Raw genomic sequence first — 23282 nt, 5'->3', positions numbered from 1 at the left:
ATCCATAAAAATGACCATAGGGTGCTATGCTTGAAGACCATTTAGTGCTTAAATGTCATTCTGGCACTGATGGATTCATAGTGCTTTTCCTCACCATACTCCATTCTCCAAGCAGGGTGGTTTAAGGATTTCCTCTAGAGGTAAGCGTCATCACATTTATGACCACTAAGTAGGACTGTTTTTCAGTATTTTGCTCAGACCCTCAATAGATACATTTATACTTTTCACATTCAATGAATATAATTGCTATGAATTCCAGAATTTTAGCTGTACATTATATGAAAAAGTATTTCACCTTTCTTTTATACTCACTTCAGAAAAAACGTACCGCTTTTCTCCTTTTCACAGGGAGACAAAAATAGCAGTTGTTACCTATTAATCTTTTCCATTAAATACCACTCACAATGTAAGCAATATCCAACACCACCCCCTACTCATCTACCCTTTTTCCAAGTCTCAGATTTGTAATTTTTAGTTCCACCCTGCATAAAAGACACTCTGTTCTGCTGAACATGTCCTCTAGAAAAAGCAGAAAAGCAGGAAGGGGGACCAAAAATTACACGCTACTGTTGAAGATGCACATATAACTCAAGATGTATGTAGTTGATGATGGTGCTTTCTCTAAACTGATCTAATTCCAACCCCCCTGCCATAGGCAGGGACACCAGCCTGGTCTGGAGGGAGGTGTCCCTGCCCATGGCAGGGGGTTGGAGTTAGGTGGGCTCTCAGGCCCCTTCCAACCCAAACCATTCTTTGATTCTATGATCTTCCAGTAAACTCTAAATTCCCATCAGCCTGTTCAACTGCCACCAAGCTAGTATTTTCTGAAAACTATCCATATGGACCCTACCATTTATTTCCTGAGTTCCCCACTCACCAAAACGAGGGCTGCTCTTTCCCTCGTAGTGTCTGCTCCTTGGCGTTTATCACAACAGTGCCTCTTACAACTTCGCTGCCTAGTTACTCGGTCTAACAAAAACCTTCTGAAACACCTCTGGAAGTTAACTAGCCCAAGTAAGTGTTATTGTGCTATTTGCTCTGTTTTCTGAAGACAAACGTTAATCTCCCTCAAGCGTGGAAGTTTATTACCTATTATCTTTCCCAATTAATTCTGATCCAAAAGAGGACATTTCCTCTTTTGCTTACTTTAAAGACTCTGATGAGGGTACCGAATGAACAGTTTTGCCTGGATCAATCAGACTACTGGCTACTGCAAAAAAAATCTAACAATTTCTCTTGATTTCCTTCTATGAAAACCATCCCTTCTCTTCTTTAATACTATATTCCGCCAGGGACTGAATTAGTCTACTCTTTCACAAGTGCTATGAGTCTGCTTAAATTAAACTTACTGATCTACAGCTCTTCAGCGCAATCTGGAGCTTTTTAAAAATGCTGCTGTGCTCCATTTCTCAGACTCAGAAGATGAGTTATGCCACAGGCTATGGAAAATAGATGAGCAATTTTGCACTCAAAAACCCCAAAGAACTCCATTAGTGCCACTAGAAAAATATCTTCTGGTCTTGGGCTTTTTTTTTTTTTTTAAACATTCATATTGTTGATATGTTCTGAAACCACTTACATTTCAGTGAGAATTCTTCAGTCCCATTCAGCAAAAAAAAAAATAAAAAAAAAAATTGACTTGTCTGAAAGAGTTGTTAGGTCTTTACATAACAAACACAGACAAAAGTAGCTGCCAGATTTCTGCTCCGGCCTTCCCGTCCCAAACCTCAAGCACCAGCTGGCCCTACTGACACTAAGGCTTACATGTTGTTCTTGTTTGTTTGCTTGTTTGAGTTTGTTGCTGTTGTTTAAGATTCATTCACTCTAATTACCCTCTCAGGAAATGTAAAAGAAAGTATAAGGCCAATCAAACACTAACTTGTCAAAATTCAGTTCCATTCCATTTCCTCTCCCAGACCAAAAACTGTGATGTTTTTTCAAAGCATGACTTCTTAATGTTCTCTCTACTCTCCTGCTTTCCTGGATTATTTCAGAATCACTGCTGACCAGCAGCATAAAGGCACTCTAAGTGCCTTTACTATATTTTTTAAACAGTCTTCATGTTGTCTGTAAACCTTTATCCTTTTACCAGTTCTTTTTCTTTAACACAGACTCCATATTTTGAAGTTCAATACTACAGTGATTTATTTTAACAATGACATCCATGTAGCAGGAAAAAAAGTAGCTATTGGTATCTTAATTATCTTAATGATCCTGCTCAGGGCTAAATCATGGGTTACTTTTCTTAGGGGTTCGTTGAATAGTTGCTTCAATAAGTTATCATTTTGTTACTACGACGACTGTTTGCCTACCACACTGCATCATGACTTTTATCCAAAACAAAGGAACACTGAAGCCTCCCGTCTCCAGAAGAACAGACACCATCTTCAAATTTAGCAAAAAACCTCCACAAGCTCAGCAACAAGGCACTCCAGATTGTGTCCCAAATCCTGGTGAGACATTTCTAGCAGACAAAGAGCAGTGTTCCAAGCACCACGTTGCCGCGTAGCTACTCACAGGTGTGTCACACAAGCCCAGGTGCTTTTCATGCAAAGGAACGCCAGAGAAGGCTCACCCCTGCCATTTTCAGGATCATCACAAAACATAAAAAAAAGAAAAGAACCAGATACGGCAGTTAAATATCAGTGGCAGTTTAAAAAGGTGGTTTTTCTGTGATTTTGACAGAACATAATAGAGGAAAGTGCTAACTTCCACAAGGCAACGAAATGCTAAGCATCATTCTTCAAGGATGAAGAGGGCACCTTAGAAAACAGTGAATCCAGAAGACACGTACCTTTCCTCATCTCTGTTAAAGGCAGCAACAAAAGCCTTTCCACTAGACATTTTTTGGGAACCAAATGCCACCAACTGACTTTACACATTTTAATTCTATAGCTACCCATCAGTTGGTAAGAAAAATTTCAAGTACGAATTACATTTTAACTGAGAAATGAACAGAGACAGCTTGAGCTTTTTATATACGTTTAATAAAAGCAGCCAATGATCTGTGATGATACAACTCGTATATGGAAGGCATGCCAGCCCAACACAGCTAAACTGCATACACTGCATATTTAAAACCATTATTATATTTATTATCATATAATTATTATGTTTATTATCATATTATTATCTATATGCCCAATGTTGAGCATTATACCTGATAACATTTCCGGTGCTCTTCCAGACACACGCACCTCTGATGAATACCTAAATATACAGGTCAAAATATAATGGGGAAGGGCATATCCTAATTATTACCCTTCCTTATTAGAAGAGATTAGTTACTGATGATACAGTAATTTAACCATTTTTTTTCTTGGATGAGCATCTCTAGCTCATTTCTGCCAACACGTATTATTAATGATTAAGGATTTAATTTCTCACAGCCTCTTGTCTTCGATGGTTTCTTACTTCTTCCCCTTTCCCAGTAATACAGAGGAAGAAAAATAAAGCTAAAATAAAAGCAAGAGATAAAACAATGCAAACACCAGTGAGCATTAAATCCTGAATTCATGTTTCCTCCCCAGAAGACCTAATACCTGAAATTGAAGACCTAATCCATGAAAGTTGAAACAATGACCAATACTCTATGGCGCAGACACACCAGGTAATGTTACCGCATTTGTCTTCCAAGTTCTGCAGCTGTTCTCAAGGACCTAAGATATTATAAATGAAAGGCCTCAGCAACTAGAGTCAGAAAACAGAACTGGCAGCATGAAAAAAAATCAGAACACCTCTATATATTTTTTGTCCTATAGTGCTTTCTATTTTCTTGATGAAAAATTATTCCCTTAAAAGAATCTCAAAAACTTATTACAGTAAATAAATTCTTTAGTACCTATCAATAAATAACTTGATACTTATGAAAAAAATCACCAATTTCAACAATGATTTGTAAACATTCAAGAAGTAAAATGGCATTATTTAACCATTTAAATTCATCTTTAACACTTTCAGCAACCCACCCAGTCCACATGTTTCCATTAAAAGAAATTAATACTTTTAGGTCCCCTGCTATAGAGCGTTGTCTTGACAAAAGCAGAGGGCCCACCTGTTTTAAAAGCATACCAGCCCATCTGTGATCTGTTCACCATACCATAGGTAGGAGCATGGCGAACATATCTTGGTATGTGAGAGGTAACACGTCTATTTGTGAACAGAGATGTCACATTTTAACATGCTTTCAACAAATGTATTTCTGTTGCATAGATACTCCCGCTTAGCGCTGACATAACCTGCAATCTTGCACCCCTGGGGTTGCTGTCTAAAAAAATATTTCAAACTGCATTGCATCTCATGGGGGGTGGTGGAAAAACCTGTCCTTCCTACAAGGAACACAGACAGCTTCGCACAGCTGGCCAGGCTTTCTCCAGAAACCAGTGATTCAGCATGATAGCTCTAGACAGGACAGGTCACCAGAAAGAACAGAAAAATGGTGCTATGTGAACATTTAACTAGCTGTAATTATGTCAGATGACGATATCAAGCCTGATTACAAGAGTTCTGTATCCCACACACCCAGGTCCAAAGAAATACTGTAACCCCAGGCTGTAATCCTGTCAGAATGAAGCAGGTCTTAACTACCATTTTTAACAACCAGATGCATAGGTAGCATTTAATAAGCTGAACTATTAAGGTTTGGGAAATCAGCAGGTATTCCAGTGCACTCTGAAGTAGCTAATCACTTACCAATAGTTCTCCTGCATTGTTTGAAGAACTTAGATTTGTTACAAGGGATTGCTGTAAAGGTACAAGCATTCAGCAAGTCCAAACACCATACCGTATGTGAAAGTAACAGTCTCACACCAACAGCACAAATTAATACAAGCTCCTAGTAGGCTAGTTCTACCATTTTCTACTTTTACTCTCACAATTTGTTCAAACAAATCAACAAGTTAAGCAATCCAAAATGAGTAACAACTTATTGCGAGTGAAGGTTTCCAGCCTACTGGAAAACACGCTGATTTCCAAAACATACTATGGGATTCCAAGGCCCTGATTAAGCCTTGCTAAAGACAAAAACATCCTCTTTGTTTCTCAAGAACCCCTATTAAGTTAAACGAACAGATCTCCTCTCCCGTGAAATCGGTTAGATTGTGTGTTCTTTGGAATTCTGATCTGAAAAACAGGCCGCTTTGTATACAGCCATGAATTTCTGATTGCCCAGGTCTGCTGCCTCACACCGATGTCCACACTGTCATGGGTAAATACAGGGTGACATCAGAGCTCTGGGAGCATATCTGCAATTTGAGTAAACAAAAACCAGGAATTCTTTAAAGCGCAACCAATGGTACCCTCTTTGCTGGAGACATAGACCTAGCAAGAAATGCTCAGAGCACTACAGGTGCAAAGGAATATTCCCCTCAAAATGCTATGATGACACACGGCATGCTCTGGAGCACGGATCATGTTCTACGGCCCCACGACCATCTCGCTGTGACAGGGCTGTATCTGCTCTCAGACGTTTCACTTCTGCGAGGCACAACGTTCGGCTTTAACGCCTCCCCGTGAGACCCTGACACCGGGGAGGCCGGGAAGAAACCGACCACGGCGAGTTTCCTCCTCGGCACCGGCAGCGCCAGGCCGACACCCAGCAGCAGCAGCAGCAGCAGCAGCAGCAGCAGCAGCGGAGGCAGCGGCTCCCCCCCGCCTGCCCCCCGCGCTGTCACCGCCTGCGGGCACAACCGGGCCAGGCCCCGGGGCTGCGGGGGGACGGCTGCGGGCCCACGGAGCCCACCCGCGGGCTGTGCGGCCCCCACAGGCCCCGGCGCGGCTCCGAGCCCCGCACAGCGGCCGCCTCCCCCGCCACCCCCGGCCGAGGCCCCGCACCGTGTCGCCCCCCATCCCCCCGGTGCCGTGCCGGGGGTGCCTCACCCTTGACGGCTCGCTCGCTGGTGGCGTGCGGCGGCAGCAGCAGCACCTTGCTCCCCTCCTTGGCGGACATCGCTGGGCGCTGCCGGGCTCCGCTGGCGGCTGCTGCTGGGCGCGGCGGCGCCTTCGTCCGCCTCCTCCGCCCCCGGGCCGGCGGGGAGAGGGGCGCGGGGCGTTGCGGCGGGGCTGGGGGCGCCTACAGGCCCCGGCGGAACATGGCGGCAGGCGCGGCTCGCAGCTCCTCGCGCAGCCAGGGGACAGTCGGTCCGCCTCGGGCCCGGCATGCACCGCGCCGCCGCCCCGCCAGGGGACTACGGGAGCGTGGCGAAACTCCCCGCGCCGCCAGCGCGGCCGGCAGGGAGCGTGGCCAAACTCCCCCGCGCCGCCGCACGAGCCCCGCCGGGGCGGCGCCTCCGCCGCGGGGAGGGGCGGCGCGGCCGCGGCCCCCGCCGGCACGGAGCGCCCCCGCCGCCACCGCCAGCGGGCCGCGAGGGGGCCAGGCCGAGGCCGGGGGGCCGGGGAGGGGAGGGGAGGCGCGGCCCGGCCCCGCGGCCACCATGGAGAGCTCCGCGGGGCCGCCCCTCAGCGCCGGGCAGCGCGCGGGGAGCCATTTTGTGAGGCGGCCGCGGCCCCGCTGGGCGCGGGGGGCAGCGGTGACAGGGAAGGGAGATTTGAGCCATTCTCTATCTATGGAGATGGTGCTTTCAGCTATTGATAAAGAAAATGTGTAAGATGTATTGAGTTATGGTACCCACTTGACACAATAAATCAGTAACAGGCTCCTGTGAGGGCTTTCCATTTTCACCTGAACACGGCAAGAGCAAGGATGACAGGAGGTATCTGTCATCTGCATGAAAAGCTCATGGTTGACAACCAAAAATACCTCAAAACTGAGAGTTCATAGAGGAAGCTGGTTTGATTGTGCCCTCCCCTCCTTTTCTTAAATTACATGAGCAAACTTCTGATAAGCAAATCACTCTAACACACTCATGAGAAGCAGTTGATAAATTTAAGGGAATCAGAATTATAGTCCTTATTTATCTATTAATGGAACACGTAAGCCTTCAAAACACAGCTTTTGAAAACACAGCTCTATTAATTCCATGTAAAATGTGTGCATGCACACAGAGAGCTGGGACAGAGTATCACAAAAGAAATCCTGGACCACTATTCTACGTTTAATCATTATTTAACCATTATGTTTTCCAGTAGTAGGAATTACCACTTCATACCCCATGTTTGGCAAATGTCTGTCATTGTACAACCAATTTAAAGGGCATGGCTTTTAAATAGGAAAAAACTCATTAGCTTCAGCACCATCCATACCCATAAGATCAGAATATGCAGCAAGAGCATAGGAGAGGAAGGGCAGTAAGTAAACACTGCTCCAATTGACTTAGAATTAGATTAAGTAGATCTGCTGGAAGAGGGAGGGGGGGAATTAATTCAGTGTTGTTCAGTGAATTTAGTAGCAAGAGAAGCTCAGTAATAAATGCAGTTTCAATGTTTGACAATGTGAAACAGAGGCTGAAATAAATTCAGTTGTCTATACAATGCTGAACACAGGGAACCTGAGACCTTGCTGGGTGTTGCCAGGAATTACCTCTGTAGCTGAAGTGCTGCTGCAAAAAGAGGTGCCTCTCAGTTACTCTCTTCTCTCATGAGCCTACAGCCAACATGCCTCTTTATCCCTTGGGGTATGAAGTAAAAGGAGCTGATAGAATTCTGGTTGAGGAAAAAGCTTAGCACAGTTTTATTTTATTCTGATGGTGTGGCAGGAGGAGCTTCCAGAGTGCCTTGCAAACTGAAATGCTTCTAGTGCTATCCTGGCACCTGAGGAAAAGGCTCATCCAGAGGAAGCTTGCTGTACCCCACTGCCCAAATACATCAGGTTGGCTTGATGAATGGCATTGTCTCCCTATAAACCATATATCTTTAAAACATTAAAATAATAATTTGAATGACTATTTTTGAATAACAACAGATAGAGAAGTTAGCTAGCATGTTTACTTTGGGCTTTTATTGTTGTCCATTTTTTGGTTTTAATATATTCCATCTTGCCTTATTAAAATACAAAGGAAGTGCCTTTTTCATTAGGACAATGCCAAAACCTGTATTAGTGAGAAACACAGAAGTAAAGAATTATGCCCAAGCCCTTTAGCTTACCATTGAAGCTTTCATGTTGTGTCATCTCTAAATCTGCTAGAGATTCTCGAAGGGGCATCCATATTGCCCTAGCTCAACTAACATAACTTCATGGTGAAAGCAAAGCTGTTTGATTCTGTATGGCTTGTCTTCAATGAACTACAAATAGCGTTATCGCTATAGGAAGTTAGCAACACAATTACAAATAGAAACACAGATTTGCAAGTAAAAGTCAACGTGCCTTTATAAACTCAACAGTTTACCACATCTCTCTCATAAATGCCAGACAAAAGCATTTCTAAAAAAACATAATTACATTTTATTTCCCATTCCACTTTGCCACCAAGTGGCCATTTCATTCCACACATTTTAATACCTAAAAAAAAAAAAGGCCAATTGCTATTCTAACTGGTATACTAAATCTTCCTCTAGCCTGCAATGGACTACTGCTTTGAGCAACTGCTTTTGTTACAGAGAAAAAAAAAAAGCAGCAAGAAGTACAGGGAAAGATCAAGCCAATCCATCTTTTTCTACACCATGGGAAATAGAGTCATTTGTTAAACAAAAAGGTGTTATATTAAAACCTAGAATTTTCTGATACCTAAACAGTAAAAGATACAGTAAAAAATAAGTAAATAGTCACCTCAGACAACAAATGATGTTTAAGTTCAGACAGAAGCTAGGCATAAAAATGACTGTGAAATTCTGTATCCATCTCATGCAAGAGGTCAGATGATCAGAACAGTCCCCTCTGACTGTAACAGCCATATATCTTTAAAACTGGCACAATGCAATGTCCCAGAATCATCTAATTACCCAACGAGGACTTTTTGAAAACTCTAAGAAAGAAATTGAATCACAGGAGAGAGAGAGATATATTCCAGATCCCAGGAGAAAGATGCATAGAGCAAATCTTGCAGAGATAAACCAGGTCTGAGAAGGAAAGATGTGCTACAAGCAGGAGAATAACATGAAGAGAAACTTCAAAACTTTTAAGAGGTTGTTCCATTTCGTTGACTCTCACTAGTGACTGTTAGAAACCGTCCTTTCTGAATTGCCAGAAATGGTATTGTGGTTCATATAAACTGTGAGACTGACTCAGAACAAGCCACATTTTAAATACATTTTGACACATTGCTATACTGTAAAGTATTCAATGTGAAGTTTTCTCTGAAGACATCAGATTTCCCTGCTGTCCAAAGACAGTTTTTATGGCAAACCTTATTGCCCATAACACAACAGCATCATTCTAAAAGGCTGAAAGCACAGTCCTAGGCCATTTTCTCCAGCATCATAAAATGATCATCACTGCAATACACTAAGTTGCCAATGTCAGACAAATTAATGACTTGGAATGGGAATGGAATTTTTTTTATTATTATTTTTGGCCTCTCCATGCTGCTATGGTATGTCATCATGGACAAGGAAAACTTTTTGGCCAGCAATGTAGCTGTCCGGCACCCCAAAAAAAAAAAAAGGCCACAAGGTTTTACAGTTCATCTGATACTGAGAAACTGCACTGACTTAAAAAGCAAAAAATGTCCTCAGATAGTTTATAGTATAAATTACAAGCAACTTTACTACAGTTCTGGCCTATTGCACTCCCTACACATTCCCTTCATTCTCTGGTTAGCTCTATGAACTGGCTGCAGAAATAGGCTACATTTTAAAAGCTAGTCAAGGCCCCTCTCATTTTTGACATCATATCACAAATGCAAAATAAAAAAAAAAGCTGAGGCAATACACCCTGCACCACCTGCATAGCTCGACTCTAGAATTTTAGGTGATGTTTTTCTTGCCAAAATGTTTCAGCCACAACTCTAAATCTCACACCTCTGGGGTGATGGTACCTCAAACTCTTCCTTCGATTTCCCAAAACATTGCTCAACTGCTCTGCTTAAAGCATTCCTTCCCCCTCTTATTATCTAGTTCAAACTTTTCCTTCCTTAGCCTTAAGCTATTGCTCTTTCTCCTACCACCTGAGACAAGCAATTCCCTCTCTTCATTTATCTTACTACCTTGATGATATTAATAGACTATGAGCCAGTCACCTCTACTCACTCTGAAAATTGAGTTCACTCTGCTTTTTGCTGCCCTCCTTTGTGTTCTCTCTGGTGTGTTTTTTTTTTTAAAGCCTTCACAAGCATGAGACTTAACTGGCAAAGTATTAAAAGGTAAGCAGGCCTACATATAGGAGAATATCATTAGAAAACACTTTGCTTTACTATATGTAAGCTATAATGTAAAATGTTTTAATATGTAACTATTATATAAAATTGAGAATTCCTACTTCGATGAGTCGTGTTGATCCATGTACAAGATGTCCTATAGATAAGAGAAATCCCAAATCCCATGCAGCTATGCCTTCATCTTACCCCTCTGCAACTTTTTAAACAAGCTACTGAAACCAAATACCATTAAATATTAATATGCATTAATCAGAATTAATTGATCCATTGGGACTGGATAGCTTAAATAAAATTGTGCAAAAAATAACCCTCACAAATGGGAAAACCTGAGGGTATGACTAATAGTTAAATGAATGAAGAAAAGGATATCCCAGAATAATACCACATGATGATTAAAGCTTTTCTACTATGTATTTTGTCCCAATAAGTTTATATACAAATAGAAATTTATAAAGCCACTAAAGAGATAGGGGCTTTTTTCCCTTCAAACTGCAGGGAGATTTTTTTTACATTTATTTTCTGATATGTACTGTCTTGGCTCTTCACATCAATTATATCATTGTGTTCAAATCAGCAGTTTATTATGAAAAATCACTTGAGATGACCCTCCTCCATGTTTGGATGATTAAGGTACCATAAACACCTAACTGCTATATCAGCTACAGCATCGCTTCTTTCAAGCCTCTAATAGAAGTCCATCAAAACCAGCCTATAGAGCTGAAATGGTTCTTTAACATTAACAGAGCCTTTTTCATCTATCTGGAGAAACTGTGAACTACCAAAACAAATGGAAAATTTAGTTACAGATTGTTTCACCCAATTCAAAACAATTAATACATGGGGTCATGAACAATTGGTTATTTCTTCTTAAATATACTTAAGAATACATACTGGATTTCTAATACTTGTAGCTTACTCAATGGTATAACACTTATTTGTATTTAAACTAACATATATTGTATTAAAAAAAAAAAAATCAGTCAACCTGTATAAGAAACTGAAAAGTTTAGTATGCTGTGTTGGTATTACTGGATTTTGAAAGCAAATTATTTTCAAGTAATAAAACAAGTAGCCTCACTGCAAGCAGAACCCAGAAATTTTTCAAATAACATATAAGCTATGCTCTACAAATATTTATCAACGTGTAAGACAAGAGAGGAAGAAACAAGCATTCATTAAACTAGCTTTATGTGCAGCATTTCAGCAAGTAATCCAAAGTTACTAAGTCAAGATTAATAAATCAAAGCAAGTTAATTGCTTTGATTTATTAATCTTGATTAATCTTAATATTGTTTACACTTCACACATACTGCATGTTAACATGCACATGCTCTAATGTGCTTTAATCTACTTAACGCAACCTTGTATAGTTAATCAGCAGTTGTTGTCTGGAATTCCCACAAAAGACAATCACATAGCAATTAGTACAAATTCTGAGTTAAAAAAATTACATGATATGAAACTGTAGACCATCATCAAAATCACTTTGCCAGACTAGTAAAAAAAAGTTAAACTAAATTTTAACAGTATGAAATTATTCTCAGATTTGATTATTAAAATGCAGCATAATTTATACTCACTTTTCTCAGGTATGTTTAATTATTTTGATTAATAACATATACACCCATAAAGCCTATGATTCTCTATCTGGGACTGTGCCATCCTAAATTTAAGGTAAACATCCTGCAATAAAGCTAGTTCAAGTTAATTTACAAATACACTAATGAGCAAGAAGATTAACAGTCTATTCAATGTTCACTCACCCAAGCGTGAATACTAAAAAAAAAAAATTGTTGATGTCATTAAGGAAGTTTAGATTTCTTCAGCTGAACTCATCCATTTGTATATGCTTCCACAAACATACTACAAAACATATTCTGCAGTGCTCTGAAGCAACCGTGTCACTGGTCTTAGCTGATATTTTTCCATCATATATATATATATATATATTTTATTTTTTTTAAAAAACTTTTTAAGGGGGCTTTATTTTAAAGTGTTAAAATTCCTTGATAGAAGAATGATGCAGATATAAAATAATTTTAATGGTAGTGCAATAGGATTTAATGAAAAAATAATTAAAAAAAAAAAAAACAAACAAAAAACAACACAAAGCCAATCTAATGTGCTTCTAAAACATTTCCTAAGCTTTAAAAAGCTAATTCCATTGCTGAAAGTAATCGTAGAACTGGTATGGAAGGAGCATTGCAGACATGTCTAATTAGGCTTGAAAAGGTTCTGAACTATGCAGTGATAGAAATCTAACTTCTGCTTTTTGCTACCCATAGTGCTAAGCAGCAAACAGCACAGTGGTAGGCAATTCCAAAACACATCTAGTGCAAGTGAGGGATCTGTAAAAACATAAGCACATTTTGTCTTTGCCTCAGCTGATATAAACACTAACCTGATTATTACACTGTTTGCCCAGTGACTATTTATACATCCAGCAGAGGTATGTAATATGTTTCTGCATAGTTTAACTTACAGCTGCATGAACATTATTAAAGTCCTATAAAGAACATCACCTACTCTCTACAGTCTTCCCTTCTCAAAAGCTTCAGCAGCAGACCAGTGCTAAGGACCTGCTCTGTCCAGGAATCCATCCCTTGAAAGAAAGTAATGGGTCTGTCTGAATTGCCCAAGTGTTCTCCAAAAAGATGGAGACTTCTGAGTGAAGAGACATAATGCATAAATGTTCTTGTAACATTTTTTTTAACCTATCCGTCTATTTCTCCTCCATCTCCAATCCACCCAACCCCTGCTTTTTTCCTTCCTTCTCTTCTCCCCACACCTCCACCCTGATCCCCTCCACCAAAAAAGATGCACAGATATTCCCTTTCATTCTTCACTTCAGTGCCTAGTTCAGGTTAGTCAATCATGAAAAAAGGTGGAGTTCATTTCCACTGTGAAAAACATGTAAATGCGTTAAGTGACATGAAACGTAGAATATGCATTGGGAATGCTCTCTACTGTTCATACTTCTTTCCCTAACTGTCACTGTCAGCAGTGTTAAGAAACAGAAAACAGAAACAAAGTTAAACGGTTCCTTCCCTCTTCCCAAAGACCATGTGTTTTAATGTGGGTGCTGCAGCCTTTGTTTAGGAAGGCCCAGGCACATACCTCACGCTTCTGTAGCTCACTTCTCTAAAGCACGGTTCACTTGAATTGAATGACTGGTAAGTCTCTCCAGCACATGCTCCACTTGAACAAATCAGATGTTCAGCAGATCCGAACATGATTTCTATAAACAGCGTGCACATACTCTGCTGCTTTGAAGAGAAATAACTGCTAGGTAACTCCTTCTGCACATACAGAAAAAACTGTATTTACACACATTTGCTACTGCTATAACACCAAATCACTGTTTTTTTAGTTTTGCTCTTCCTCCCCACCCCACAATCCAGGTCTACATATGAATTACAACACACTGAGAAATCAAATACCAGGATTTTTTTTTTTTGAGAATGGGAATTAACTTCAAAATATGTATTTAAGATTTTTTTTTTAATTTAACTTAAATTATATCCACTAACCTACTCTGCAGCCAGTGACAGTTACTTTAGAAAGAAAACCACAGCTACGTTGCATCAAAGTTTATAAGCTTTAAGGGACTGTTCCAAAATAGCTGCTGAATTCCTAGTTGAAGCTTCCTCCTCACCCTTCTTATGGGCAACAGTGATTTTTAATGAGCTATTTAACTAATACATAATTGATTTAGTAGGGTTCAAATAGCCAATAAATATCACTGAAGAAAGTGAAAAGCTACCAGTTAGTCAAATTGCAATTAACTTACTAATGTCTCTAGGATTGCAGGCATGAGCTACAAATGAAGTGATGTTATTTCTTCAGGTTCACGTTCTCTCCCAGGTTAAATGTATTGCTGAATCTACTTCAGTTTGTTTCTATACTGATAGATTACCATACTGCTCAATATGGAAATATTTCAGAGGTTAACGTTCCAGTTTGCCCATTTCAGGCCTCTAGTTCAGTTAATTTCATAGTAAGCAATTAATATACACAGGTAATTTACAAATCAATTTTGAAACATGGTAGCTAGAACTACAATGACAGAGTAAAAACAATACACAATTCCTTTTTAAAGAAAAAAGGATAACACCAGTGGTAGTATGATTAAAATGAGTTGCCTCACCTCAGGATTATTCTGCACAGCAATCTGGAAGTGTACTTCCTCCTTCACAGTAGCTAGGATTATAATATTTTAATAAAAATCTAAGCATATACATTTTCTTTACTTGCAAATGTTTCATTCTACATTTTGCTTCTTTAAGGTGTGATTTTGTGATTTGTTTCAGTGGACTTTTGTTTTAGGTAATTATTGAGTTCAAGGCTACTTAAGCCTCACTTTGTGACCTGATTTTTTTTTTTTTTTTTTAAAGGTATACCACACAAAGTGTCAAATACCTACCTATGTCCTCATTTGGATCCTGGGTCTACTATAACTTTGACTGCTAAAGGTTAGTAAGTAAAGCTGAAAACAAACAGGGACTGCTGTCTAGAGTGATATGATTTGTATAAAAGGAATCTAACAACAAGAAAGCTGCAGCTGCAACAGGAATGTTTCCATCAGTTATATGTGATGCAACCATCCACCTCTGCACTGGAGCTACTTCCTATAAGCAGACTTGTACCTTCTACAGCTAGGAACTTTGCAGCTCATTATCACGTGTCCACGTCGAGCCAAGGAGACCAACAGTTCCACCTGCTTGGAAACAAACCTTAATCAAACAGCTGTTTCAGTAAAATAATGCTCCATTTCTTTAAATAATTAGTAAAAAGAACAGTAGAACTGTCAAAAGTTTCAAGATATTAAACTGGTTAAAATGTTCTGTGAAAAAGTTTTTTTGTTTGTTGTTTTTTTGTTTGTTTGTTTTAGGAATAGTAGGGTGTAAGAAGTGTTTGTGTCCTGCCCCCAAGCTAGTGGGGGGCAGTTATGTAAAGAGAAATGCACCACATAACCCCAACACACGCTTGAAAACTATGTAATTACATCAAATTGTAACAATAACAGACATCACAGCTATTATTTAGAAAGGAGAAACTGAGAAATGACATTCAGTAAAGTGAATGAAACTCAATCTCAGCCTAAACAGCAAGAACAGATTAAATTTCATCGAGTTTCAAGTATCATGTGCAAATCATGAAATTAACGGGAAATGAAGATTAAAAGATTCAACCTAGAACACCATTGAAAACAGATGAGCAAAACCATGCACTAGAGGGCAGACCAGACCTTCCACTGGCTGGCTGGGATAGGACAGAGTCTGCAGTCCCAGTTTTTATGTAAGTATTAAAACTTGCACTGTTACATCACTTGTAACCACTACATCTGAAAGCATTTGCAAGAGTATGACTTCAACTCTTATTACAATGAGATTTCTCATTACACCAATCATTTCTAATGACCCTTATGTACAAGATTAAGAATCCTACGTGCATTCATTTTGCACAGATTCTATACTGTCATCCCCCCACACCCCTCCCAAGACATCTCAAAACACCTTTCAAAGGACAGTTAATTACTGCCTGTTATGAGGGGAAAGTTAAGCACAGTAGTGTGAAACATCAAATTTAGAACAAAATTACATCTTCATGACATCCTTCAATCTAGTTAAACACTGATTACATACATTTTGTAAATGAAGTATAATAAGTAACTCAGTGTATAAGAAAATCAATCAGCAATTTCAGGCCAATTGATCAGTAAAGGCAAATAAAGCTCATAAACAGGTGAATATAACTATTTTCATAGATTTATTTGAAAAATACTTACAAAAGCAAGTATGTTTGACACTAAAATAGTTAAAACTTATTCTGTGTTTACAATGGTGTAATTAAGCGTGCAGCATTAACAGTCTTTTGTTTGAAGCATTGTTAGTTTGCCTTAAGGAAGTGGGGAAAATTCTGTTTTACCAATGAACAATGTTTCCCTACCACTTCCTCAGCAGCAGCTATAGCTGTGATCTCTGCCTGAGATCTCAGCACACTGAAAATCAGGTTTGGTTTGCTAACTGCCAGCCTACCAAGCATAGATTTACTAGAACCTGGAAGGTTGGTTAGTTTTTGTTTTCCACTATGAAGGAACAAGGTGAGGAAGGAGAGGAAAACAAAAGGATTGGCTTTGTACACAAAGAATTTACCAAAGCTACATTTCATGAAAAAGTCCTTAAAATGTCTTCCCGTTAATGGCCATCTTCCTTCAAAACATGCACATACTTCTGAACTTACCCGTAAACCAGTGCCCCTGACATTTACCATTCCTACAGCACTTCTTGCTAGGAGAGGCCAGGACTATAATAGCTAAGATTCCCCACCCAGACAGCAGTTCAGTAGTGTCAGAAAAGAAATACAGTGCAATTAGTTTCCACATATCGTATAGCTACATTTTAAGACAAAACTGGCAGATACTGATTGAAAGAGTTTGCTGTCTCCACATAATCCACACTATAGCAACAGCTATAGACTGTTCAGAGTGACTTATCAGGGTGCACGGAGTGGACAGGACCTCACCAGCCGTTATTGTGCATGGTGCCAGTAGCTGTTGCTGCTCGAGCCAGCATGTTTCTGTGCGTCTCCGAAGCAGAAGAAAAAGTCCCATCTTTCACATGCACTGGCAGCATTCGTCTTCTGCCCGGCTGAGGGGTGTAGCTGTTTTGTCGCCAGTCTTCATCTGGGGGCATATCAACTCTCCTCGGACCCGGGGCCTTAACACAGGAAGGGGGCACAGGACAGCCTTGAGGGGCACTGGGGTCCCATGAAGGCTCATGTGGCATTCTTAAAGTGCTGTAGTCTGTGCTGGCTGGCAGCCTGCAACCGATGGCGTAAGACTCATGCATTTGATGTTGCGAAGGCTGCTGGAAGAAGCCTTCCTGTAAACTCTTGCCTGTCTGGCCGGCGTGTTTCCCCCAGAGCGCCGTTCGTTTATCTGGTAAGGTGGCTGTTTGTCTGGCAGGGTAGCTCATGTTCAGCCAACGGCCAGAGACATTTGATGCTCCACCTCCTAAAGGCAGATTAACAAGAGGCTTTTGCCCCTGGGAGAGGGTGCCTCTGGGTGCACAAGGGAGACTCCCGTAGCTCAGTGCCACACCTGGGTAGTCGTCACCTTGGAAAGCTTCACCCCTGTCAGGCACAACCAAAAGTTTCTGGATGACGTTCTTCTGATCTCCTGCGGAAAGATAATAAATACAAAGGTTGCTCAGTTACGTTCTGTGTATTATTGCTTCCTCACAGAACTGCCAGCTGTGGCCAACATGCAGCAGCAGAAGATAAACTAAACCAGTAATACATCCAGTTAATGGTTGACGTGGAATTCTGAATGAAAGCTAATTGCACCCTAAGTATTCACTTTCCTTTCTGCATTTCCTCCTTATATTACTTCAGTTACCGTCAGACACTTCACAAGGCAAAAGATTTCTTTAATAGCCATCTCTCTTGCATCATCAAGGAGAAGCCCATCGAAGTATCTCAATGCTGGTAGATTAAATTGTTTCTGATGTCTTTCACAGGGAAATTAATTCATATAGAAAAAAAACGCAGGAGTTAGTTATTTCTATTAACACAATTACATGTGTAATTTGCTGGAGCTAGCAGCTTGTTGAAGTACTCTAATACATGACAAAAAAAAAGGTGGGGTTTACTGCTATTTTAGCACTAAAGAAAATTCCTCACAAAAATGTGAATATGATTTCATATTAAAAGTAACTATAATGTTTCCATGAAGATAATTCATTTTTGTTATGTTCAGTGATTCTGTGCTAAGTGGACAATGCACAAGGGCAGAGAAAGAGAAAAAGAATGTGTTTCATCCTTCCAAATTTCTGGAGGAATTCAGGCTGATGGTGAAGTATCATAATGAAAGACAAGACCTGCATAGTCATATTTCAGCAACATTTCTCATCACGAAGGAGGTTGAAAAGTCCTGTGATTACCTGACGGTTTACGTGCCTTGCCCACCATGCTGGGCATCAGTACATCATGGGGTAGGTGCTGCACCTGGTTTGGGGTGTGCTGGGGATCAAAGGGAAACACAGGAGGATCGTGGGGGAAAGGAAGGGAAGTGGAGCTGGAAGAACGGTGGCTGGTTTCCATTGGCATTTTCCTCATATTTGGTGCTTCCTTTTATAAAATGAGAAAGGAGAAGAAAAAACAAAATGATGAGTAAACAGAGTTGGGTTGAATCAAGCAACAATGGTGTTGATCCAAGGAAAGGGATGAATTACTGGGAAAAAAATGACATGCATTTGTATGTGAAAAAGGAATACAAATAAAATCTGCGCCAATCCGGTAAGGCTTTTACTGCAGTGGCGAGCTATTTCACTTGAATATACCTGGAGAAATATGTCAAAGAAACTTGGTATATACCAAAATTTAAATATACCAAGGAGAAAAAGAACACACAAATTAATCATGAAGGTTTGGTTCACAAATCGAAACCACAGATCAACAGAAGGTCAGAGTTTAAATGCCATACTACACTAGCCATGAAATCAAATAAGGGTATTTCTGATCCTTCTTAGTTTCTAGCAGGGTTTACTGAGAGCTCTGATTGAAGACTGAAAAGATTTACCTGGCGCAATTGAAGGATTTACCAGTACTGTACCAGTACACTCTGTTAGAAGCTACCCACCCCAAAGCAGTGCTGACTAAATAGGATGCATACCCTCTCCCCAATCATTGCGTAACTGAACACGATAACAAGCCAACACTGACTTGAGCCTAGTGATTAACTTCAACAGTGGTGACAGACAGCCATCCTCTTGGCTTCTTCTGCTGTGGGGACAAAAACCTTCAGCAGAGGGAGGGGTGGACAACTAGAGGTTTTTGACCATTTCTGCCAGCACCTCCAGGTATGCATTAAAGATCTCAGTAAAGTATGCTGAGGAGCAAACATTGAGAATTTTACATACATATGCTTAACTTACTGTGTGCAGCAGAAAGTTACAATCACATCAGCCAGTCTACATGACTGATCTTGCAACTAAGACTCTTCTACATTTATTTTGCAGTTGGTTTCCAATAAAAATCTAAGTATATTTAACAAAAAACAGATCCAAGCTAAACATTCACATTATAGCTGGTTATGCTACTTTATACTGGTTTATACTACTTTAACAGAGATAAAGGAGAAAAAAAATCAACCCTACCTATTCTTAGTTACTTCCTATATGTAATTGGCTGCATGTTATGTACCGATTCTAGAATCATCTCCCATTTTTGCTTACCTTTGCTTGCTAAAAATGCCACTTGCTGTATATACACACAGGAGAGCAAAAACTTTCTTATGGCTAGTGCAATTTTTTTTTAAGATCAAAGCCTTATTAGAAGTATTATTGAAAAATTACTACGTCAAATGAAAAGATTATACTGGATGTCCTTTTATACTGGGCAAGGAATATTAGCTCACGTGCTTACCAGCCACAGCAAGTATTACTCTGCAATGACTCCTGAAGAAAATGCCTTTGTTATTTAAATAAAAGCTCATTCTTCTACCAGAAAGAGAACAAAATTCACAAAGACAAACTTTCACCTTGGCTTATTGTTCAAGTTGCCTGCCATCTTGTTCATTAACTACTAAATACGGACAGAAAACAGCAACTGTACATGCAGATAATGCCTCTTTTTAAAGCTACACATCATTCTACTTACAAAACTGTGAGAAGAGACCAAGGTCTCTTCTCTGTTCGAGACAACTGTCCCACTGAGACTGCGAGCAATGCGACGGAAATTCTCTGCACTGTACATTTCCTCCTCTTCTGGTTCCCTGCTATGTTCTCTGGTATACGTGACCTGCAGACAATATCACACAGTTCAGAAAAGGCTTTCTGTAACATCAATTTTGTGTAATAATTATAGGGAATTGATCAATATACATCTAACAGACTGCTTATGAAATGAAATTCTTAATGAAATGCTTAATGAAATTCCATGACCTTTCCTCTTTTGAAATCCTTCATTGAAGTCTTGAGAACTTAAAGCAATTGGGTCTTTCTGGATCTGATTATCAAAAATATTATCCTTTATAGCCATTTCTTTCTATAGCAAAATACAGTAAAGTACTACAGTCCTCTCATAACTAAAAACCCACCAGGATGATTTGATGAGTGCTGGAAGCTTACTGATCTTATGTTAGCAAGGAAAATGATTATTTTCTTTCTTTTTCTTTTCACTTGTTCTATATAAACAAAACCATTTAATGAGTATGGAATTGCTACAGAAAGTATGATTTCCCCCACAAAATACTTGTATGAATACATATTCATATACAGACACTGATATGCAACTGCCAGTTATTTAAACAGGTTCTCCTCAGAAAAAAAAAAGAAAAAAGCATCTTCTTCCCCTCTGAGGTGATCATCTACCAACTGCAGCAAATATAGCATTAAACCCTTGTCTATCAAAACATGCAGTGACACAGTCAAAAATGGGAAAAAAACTCTGTCCCTGTAAGTGGTAATATCCAGAAGAAGTTACCTTAAGTTGGAACACAAAGCCAACATTTTCAAAGACTAGATCTTCAAGTTTTCTCAGAGGGTATGTGATCTCGGAGTCAGAATTTTGATAATGTGATTGCATGCAAGCTACGCATAGCATGAATTGCTCATGTTTCCACTAATTAATTCTGAACTAGACTGTACTTAAAATTCTCTCTAATATTAGTATTGATGATCCCACTACTTTTATTTTTTAAAATATATTCCACTTCTCCCAACTGTAACTTTTTTCACTCGTACAAAGTGCTTCCTTCCCTTCCCTAAGCACACCTTAGTAAACGTCATCACCTTGGAGACAGAAGAGACAGCGGATCCATACAGATTGCGCTCGATCTCTGCTGTTGGGGTTTTCGAGAGACCCATGCCAGCTGTAGTATGCAGCTTCCTCACATTCAGGTTTGCAGAGACTGGGAAAGAAAATGTTATGGTTAATCTCGGGCCTTAATTGTACATTACGTCACATTTCTGTCTATCTTGGCAGAAGACAAACAGGCTAAATACACAGAATGAGAAGTAATCACAAATTCCTGGAAGGTCAATACATAAGCTAACTCCCAACATTGTCAAAGGGGGAGTCCAAGACACTCACTCCTGTTTCATTTGCCCCTTTACAGGGTTTCTAGGGAACAGGGAATTGAACTATTTAACAGAGTTAAGACTTAATGATTTAGCTGCACACCAGTACTTGGTTGATACAAAGGTAAGACAGTTTATGGGGCTAAAGAAGTTCCAGCTAAATATGAGAAAACACTTCTTTACTGTGAGGGTGACAGTGACAGAGCACTGGAACAGGTTGCCCAGAGAGGCTGGGGAGTCTCCTCTGGAGATATTCAAAATCCACCTGGATGCCATCCTGCGCAATGTGCTCTAGGTGACCCTGCTTGGCAGGATGGTTGGACTAAATCTCCAGAGAGATCAATTCCCACCTCAACCTTGCTGTGGTTCTGTCAATGGACAGAAAATCAGCCACCAAGACAGTTACCTGAAGTTACTTGGGATAAACAAGACCCATCTTTTAAGATCCCCACATGTCCATCTGCTTGTGGCCACCCAACTCTACAGTTTGCCAGCCATTCATTCTTCTGGCTAAGCAGCTGAAAGTGCTATTTATAACAAAGATCACTACAGTTACTTTATTTTAGTGTGCCGCCAACCAGATATAATCCTAAGATTTCTCAAGAAATATACAGGTAGATCAATGGCCTAATAAAAATGGTTACAGGGAATCTATGAAGGAAGGAAAGTGAGGTGGCTGGTAACAACACCCTTTCTGCATAGGGGAGGCATTTGGAGGATTGGGTCTTTGGGCTTTTACTCTCTATTATAAAGCTCCAGTAAAGCTTCAGAGGCATTTTCACCGTGAATTTGGATGTAGAAGTCTAATAAAAACAGTTGATAAGGTATAGAAAGCTTAAACTGTATTTCCAAATGAAGAAGTAATTCAAGTTAAGAGAGAGAGAGCGCTGTGCAAGATCTACTCAGGTGATTTTCACCTAGTTCATTACATAGATATTTTGTTTGAAAACAGAATTTGCAGAGCTTAGGAAGAAGCATTTGAAAGTCACAGCAAATAAGAAGCAAAAATCTCAAACACAAACTTCAAAAAAATATCTGTATCTCATCCCTCATGATGTGGTGGGAAAACAGGCAAGAAAAGTGTTAGTGTAAGAACTAGGGCATGACAGAATTCTGGGGCCCTGGTTAACATTAAAGCAAGCGGGCTCTATCCTGCTAGGTTTCTATAAAGAAGTTCCCAAATGAGTGTGCTAAAAGGGAACACATGAGACCTTCTGATCCAAGCCCATGCAAGAGAGTATCTGTGTGGGGAGATCTTGCCTAATTCTGAAGAAAAAAAAAAAAAAAAAAAAGAAAATGGCTTACTTAGGATCAGGTCTGCCAGGAGAGTGTAAGATGAGAATTTCATGGAATATTTGAGCTGTTGTATAAAAGCCTGTTCAAGAGCTTACTAGGGTATTCACTCTGGTCACAGCCTGGCTTGATTTACAAGGAAAAACAGAGGTTCCTACCCCTCCCCACAGTTGCAGGGCATAGGGAAACCTGTCTTGTGTATATATTGCTATGTATTTTGTACATGCACATACTTTGGTATCCATCAAGGTTTGGGCTGCTTTGCATTTGATCAGAAAATTCGTAGCTCTGATACAAAGCCATGGATCAAAAAGAAGTTTGTTTCAGTTGTGCTAGGCTGAGAATCAATGTTGTCCTATCCCAGAAGATTAGAACAGCTTAAGTGGAACTGGGCTGCAATCGTCACACTCAAACAGGTATCTCCAGCAATGTCAGAGCTGTTCTCACCAAGAGCACCAGAATCTCTTAGTTTACTTTTGGTACCAACTCATCTACAAGGTCTCAAGGATCTTAGCACAGACCATGTACCCTCAGTGCCACTTTCACAAGTCCTTTTCCAGAACTTAAAGCATATGTTCCTTAGCCAAAAAAAACAGAAGTTCAACTCCCATAGACCTAGTAACACTTCTAAAAAAGTTACTCCCCTCAACCACATACAGACTAAACTCTCAAATACAATACAATTACAGTTAAAATTCAC

The 23282-nt window shown here is 40.0% G+C and overlaps 2 protein-coding genes across 19 annotated transcripts in view; both read right to left on the bottom strand.

Annotated features, from left to right (window-relative positions):
- The window catches only part of PPP3CB (protein phosphatase 3 catalytic subunit beta), a 51580-nt gene extending 45253 nt beyond the window's left edge, over positions 1 to 6327 (bottom strand). For 4 of the 9 annotated variants that reach the window (XR_005266719.2, XR_005266718.2, XM_038181431.2 and 1 more), the window contains exon 1: positions 5878 to 6327. Coding sequence is in view for 7 of the 9 variants with exons in the window: in XM_038181431.2 (XP_038037359.1) it covers positions 5878 to 5947 (70 nt within the window). In the remaining 2 variants the exon portion in view is untranslated. The remainder of the gene's footprint in view (positions 1 to 5877) is intronic. The other 5 variants (XM_038181432.2, XM_027460892.3, XM_027460890.3 and 2 more) reach the window with 3 other exon arrangements.
- Positions 6328 to 15958: 9631 nt separating this feature from the next.
- Positions 15959 to 23282, bottom strand: part of USP54 (ubiquitin specific peptidase 54) — a 98877-nt gene continuing 91553 nt past the window's right edge. For 8 of the 10 annotated variants that reach the window (XM_072040108.1, XM_072040114.1, XM_072040115.1 and 5 more), the window contains 4 exons: positions 20984 to 21120; positions 19869 to 20009; positions 18152 to 18338; positions 15959 to 17388 (listed from right to left, as the gene is read on the bottom strand). In XM_072040108.1, the coding sequence (XP_071896209.1) occupies positions 16730 to 17388; positions 18152 to 18338; positions 19869 to 20009; positions 20984 to 21120 (1124 nt within the window). In that variant the 3' untranslated portion in view covers positions 15959 to 16729. The remainder of the gene's footprint in view (positions 17389 to 18151; positions 18339 to 19868; positions 20010 to 20983; positions 21121 to 23282) is intronic. The other 2 variants (XM_027460878.3, XM_027460879.3) reach the window with 1 other exon arrangement.

The sequence above is a fragment of the Anas platyrhynchos genome, chromosome 6 (genome assembly GCF_047663525.1).
Source record: "Anas platyrhynchos isolate ZD024472 breed Pekin duck chromosome 6, IASCAAS_PekinDuck_T2T, whole genome shotgun sequence".
In the NCBI taxonomy this organism is placed as follows: domain Eukaryota; kingdom Metazoa; phylum Chordata; class Aves; order Anseriformes; family Anatidae; genus Anas; species Anas platyrhynchos.
The sequence above is the reverse complement of the archived record's forward strand: the minus strand, read 5'-3'. Positions and strand labels throughout refer to the sequence as shown.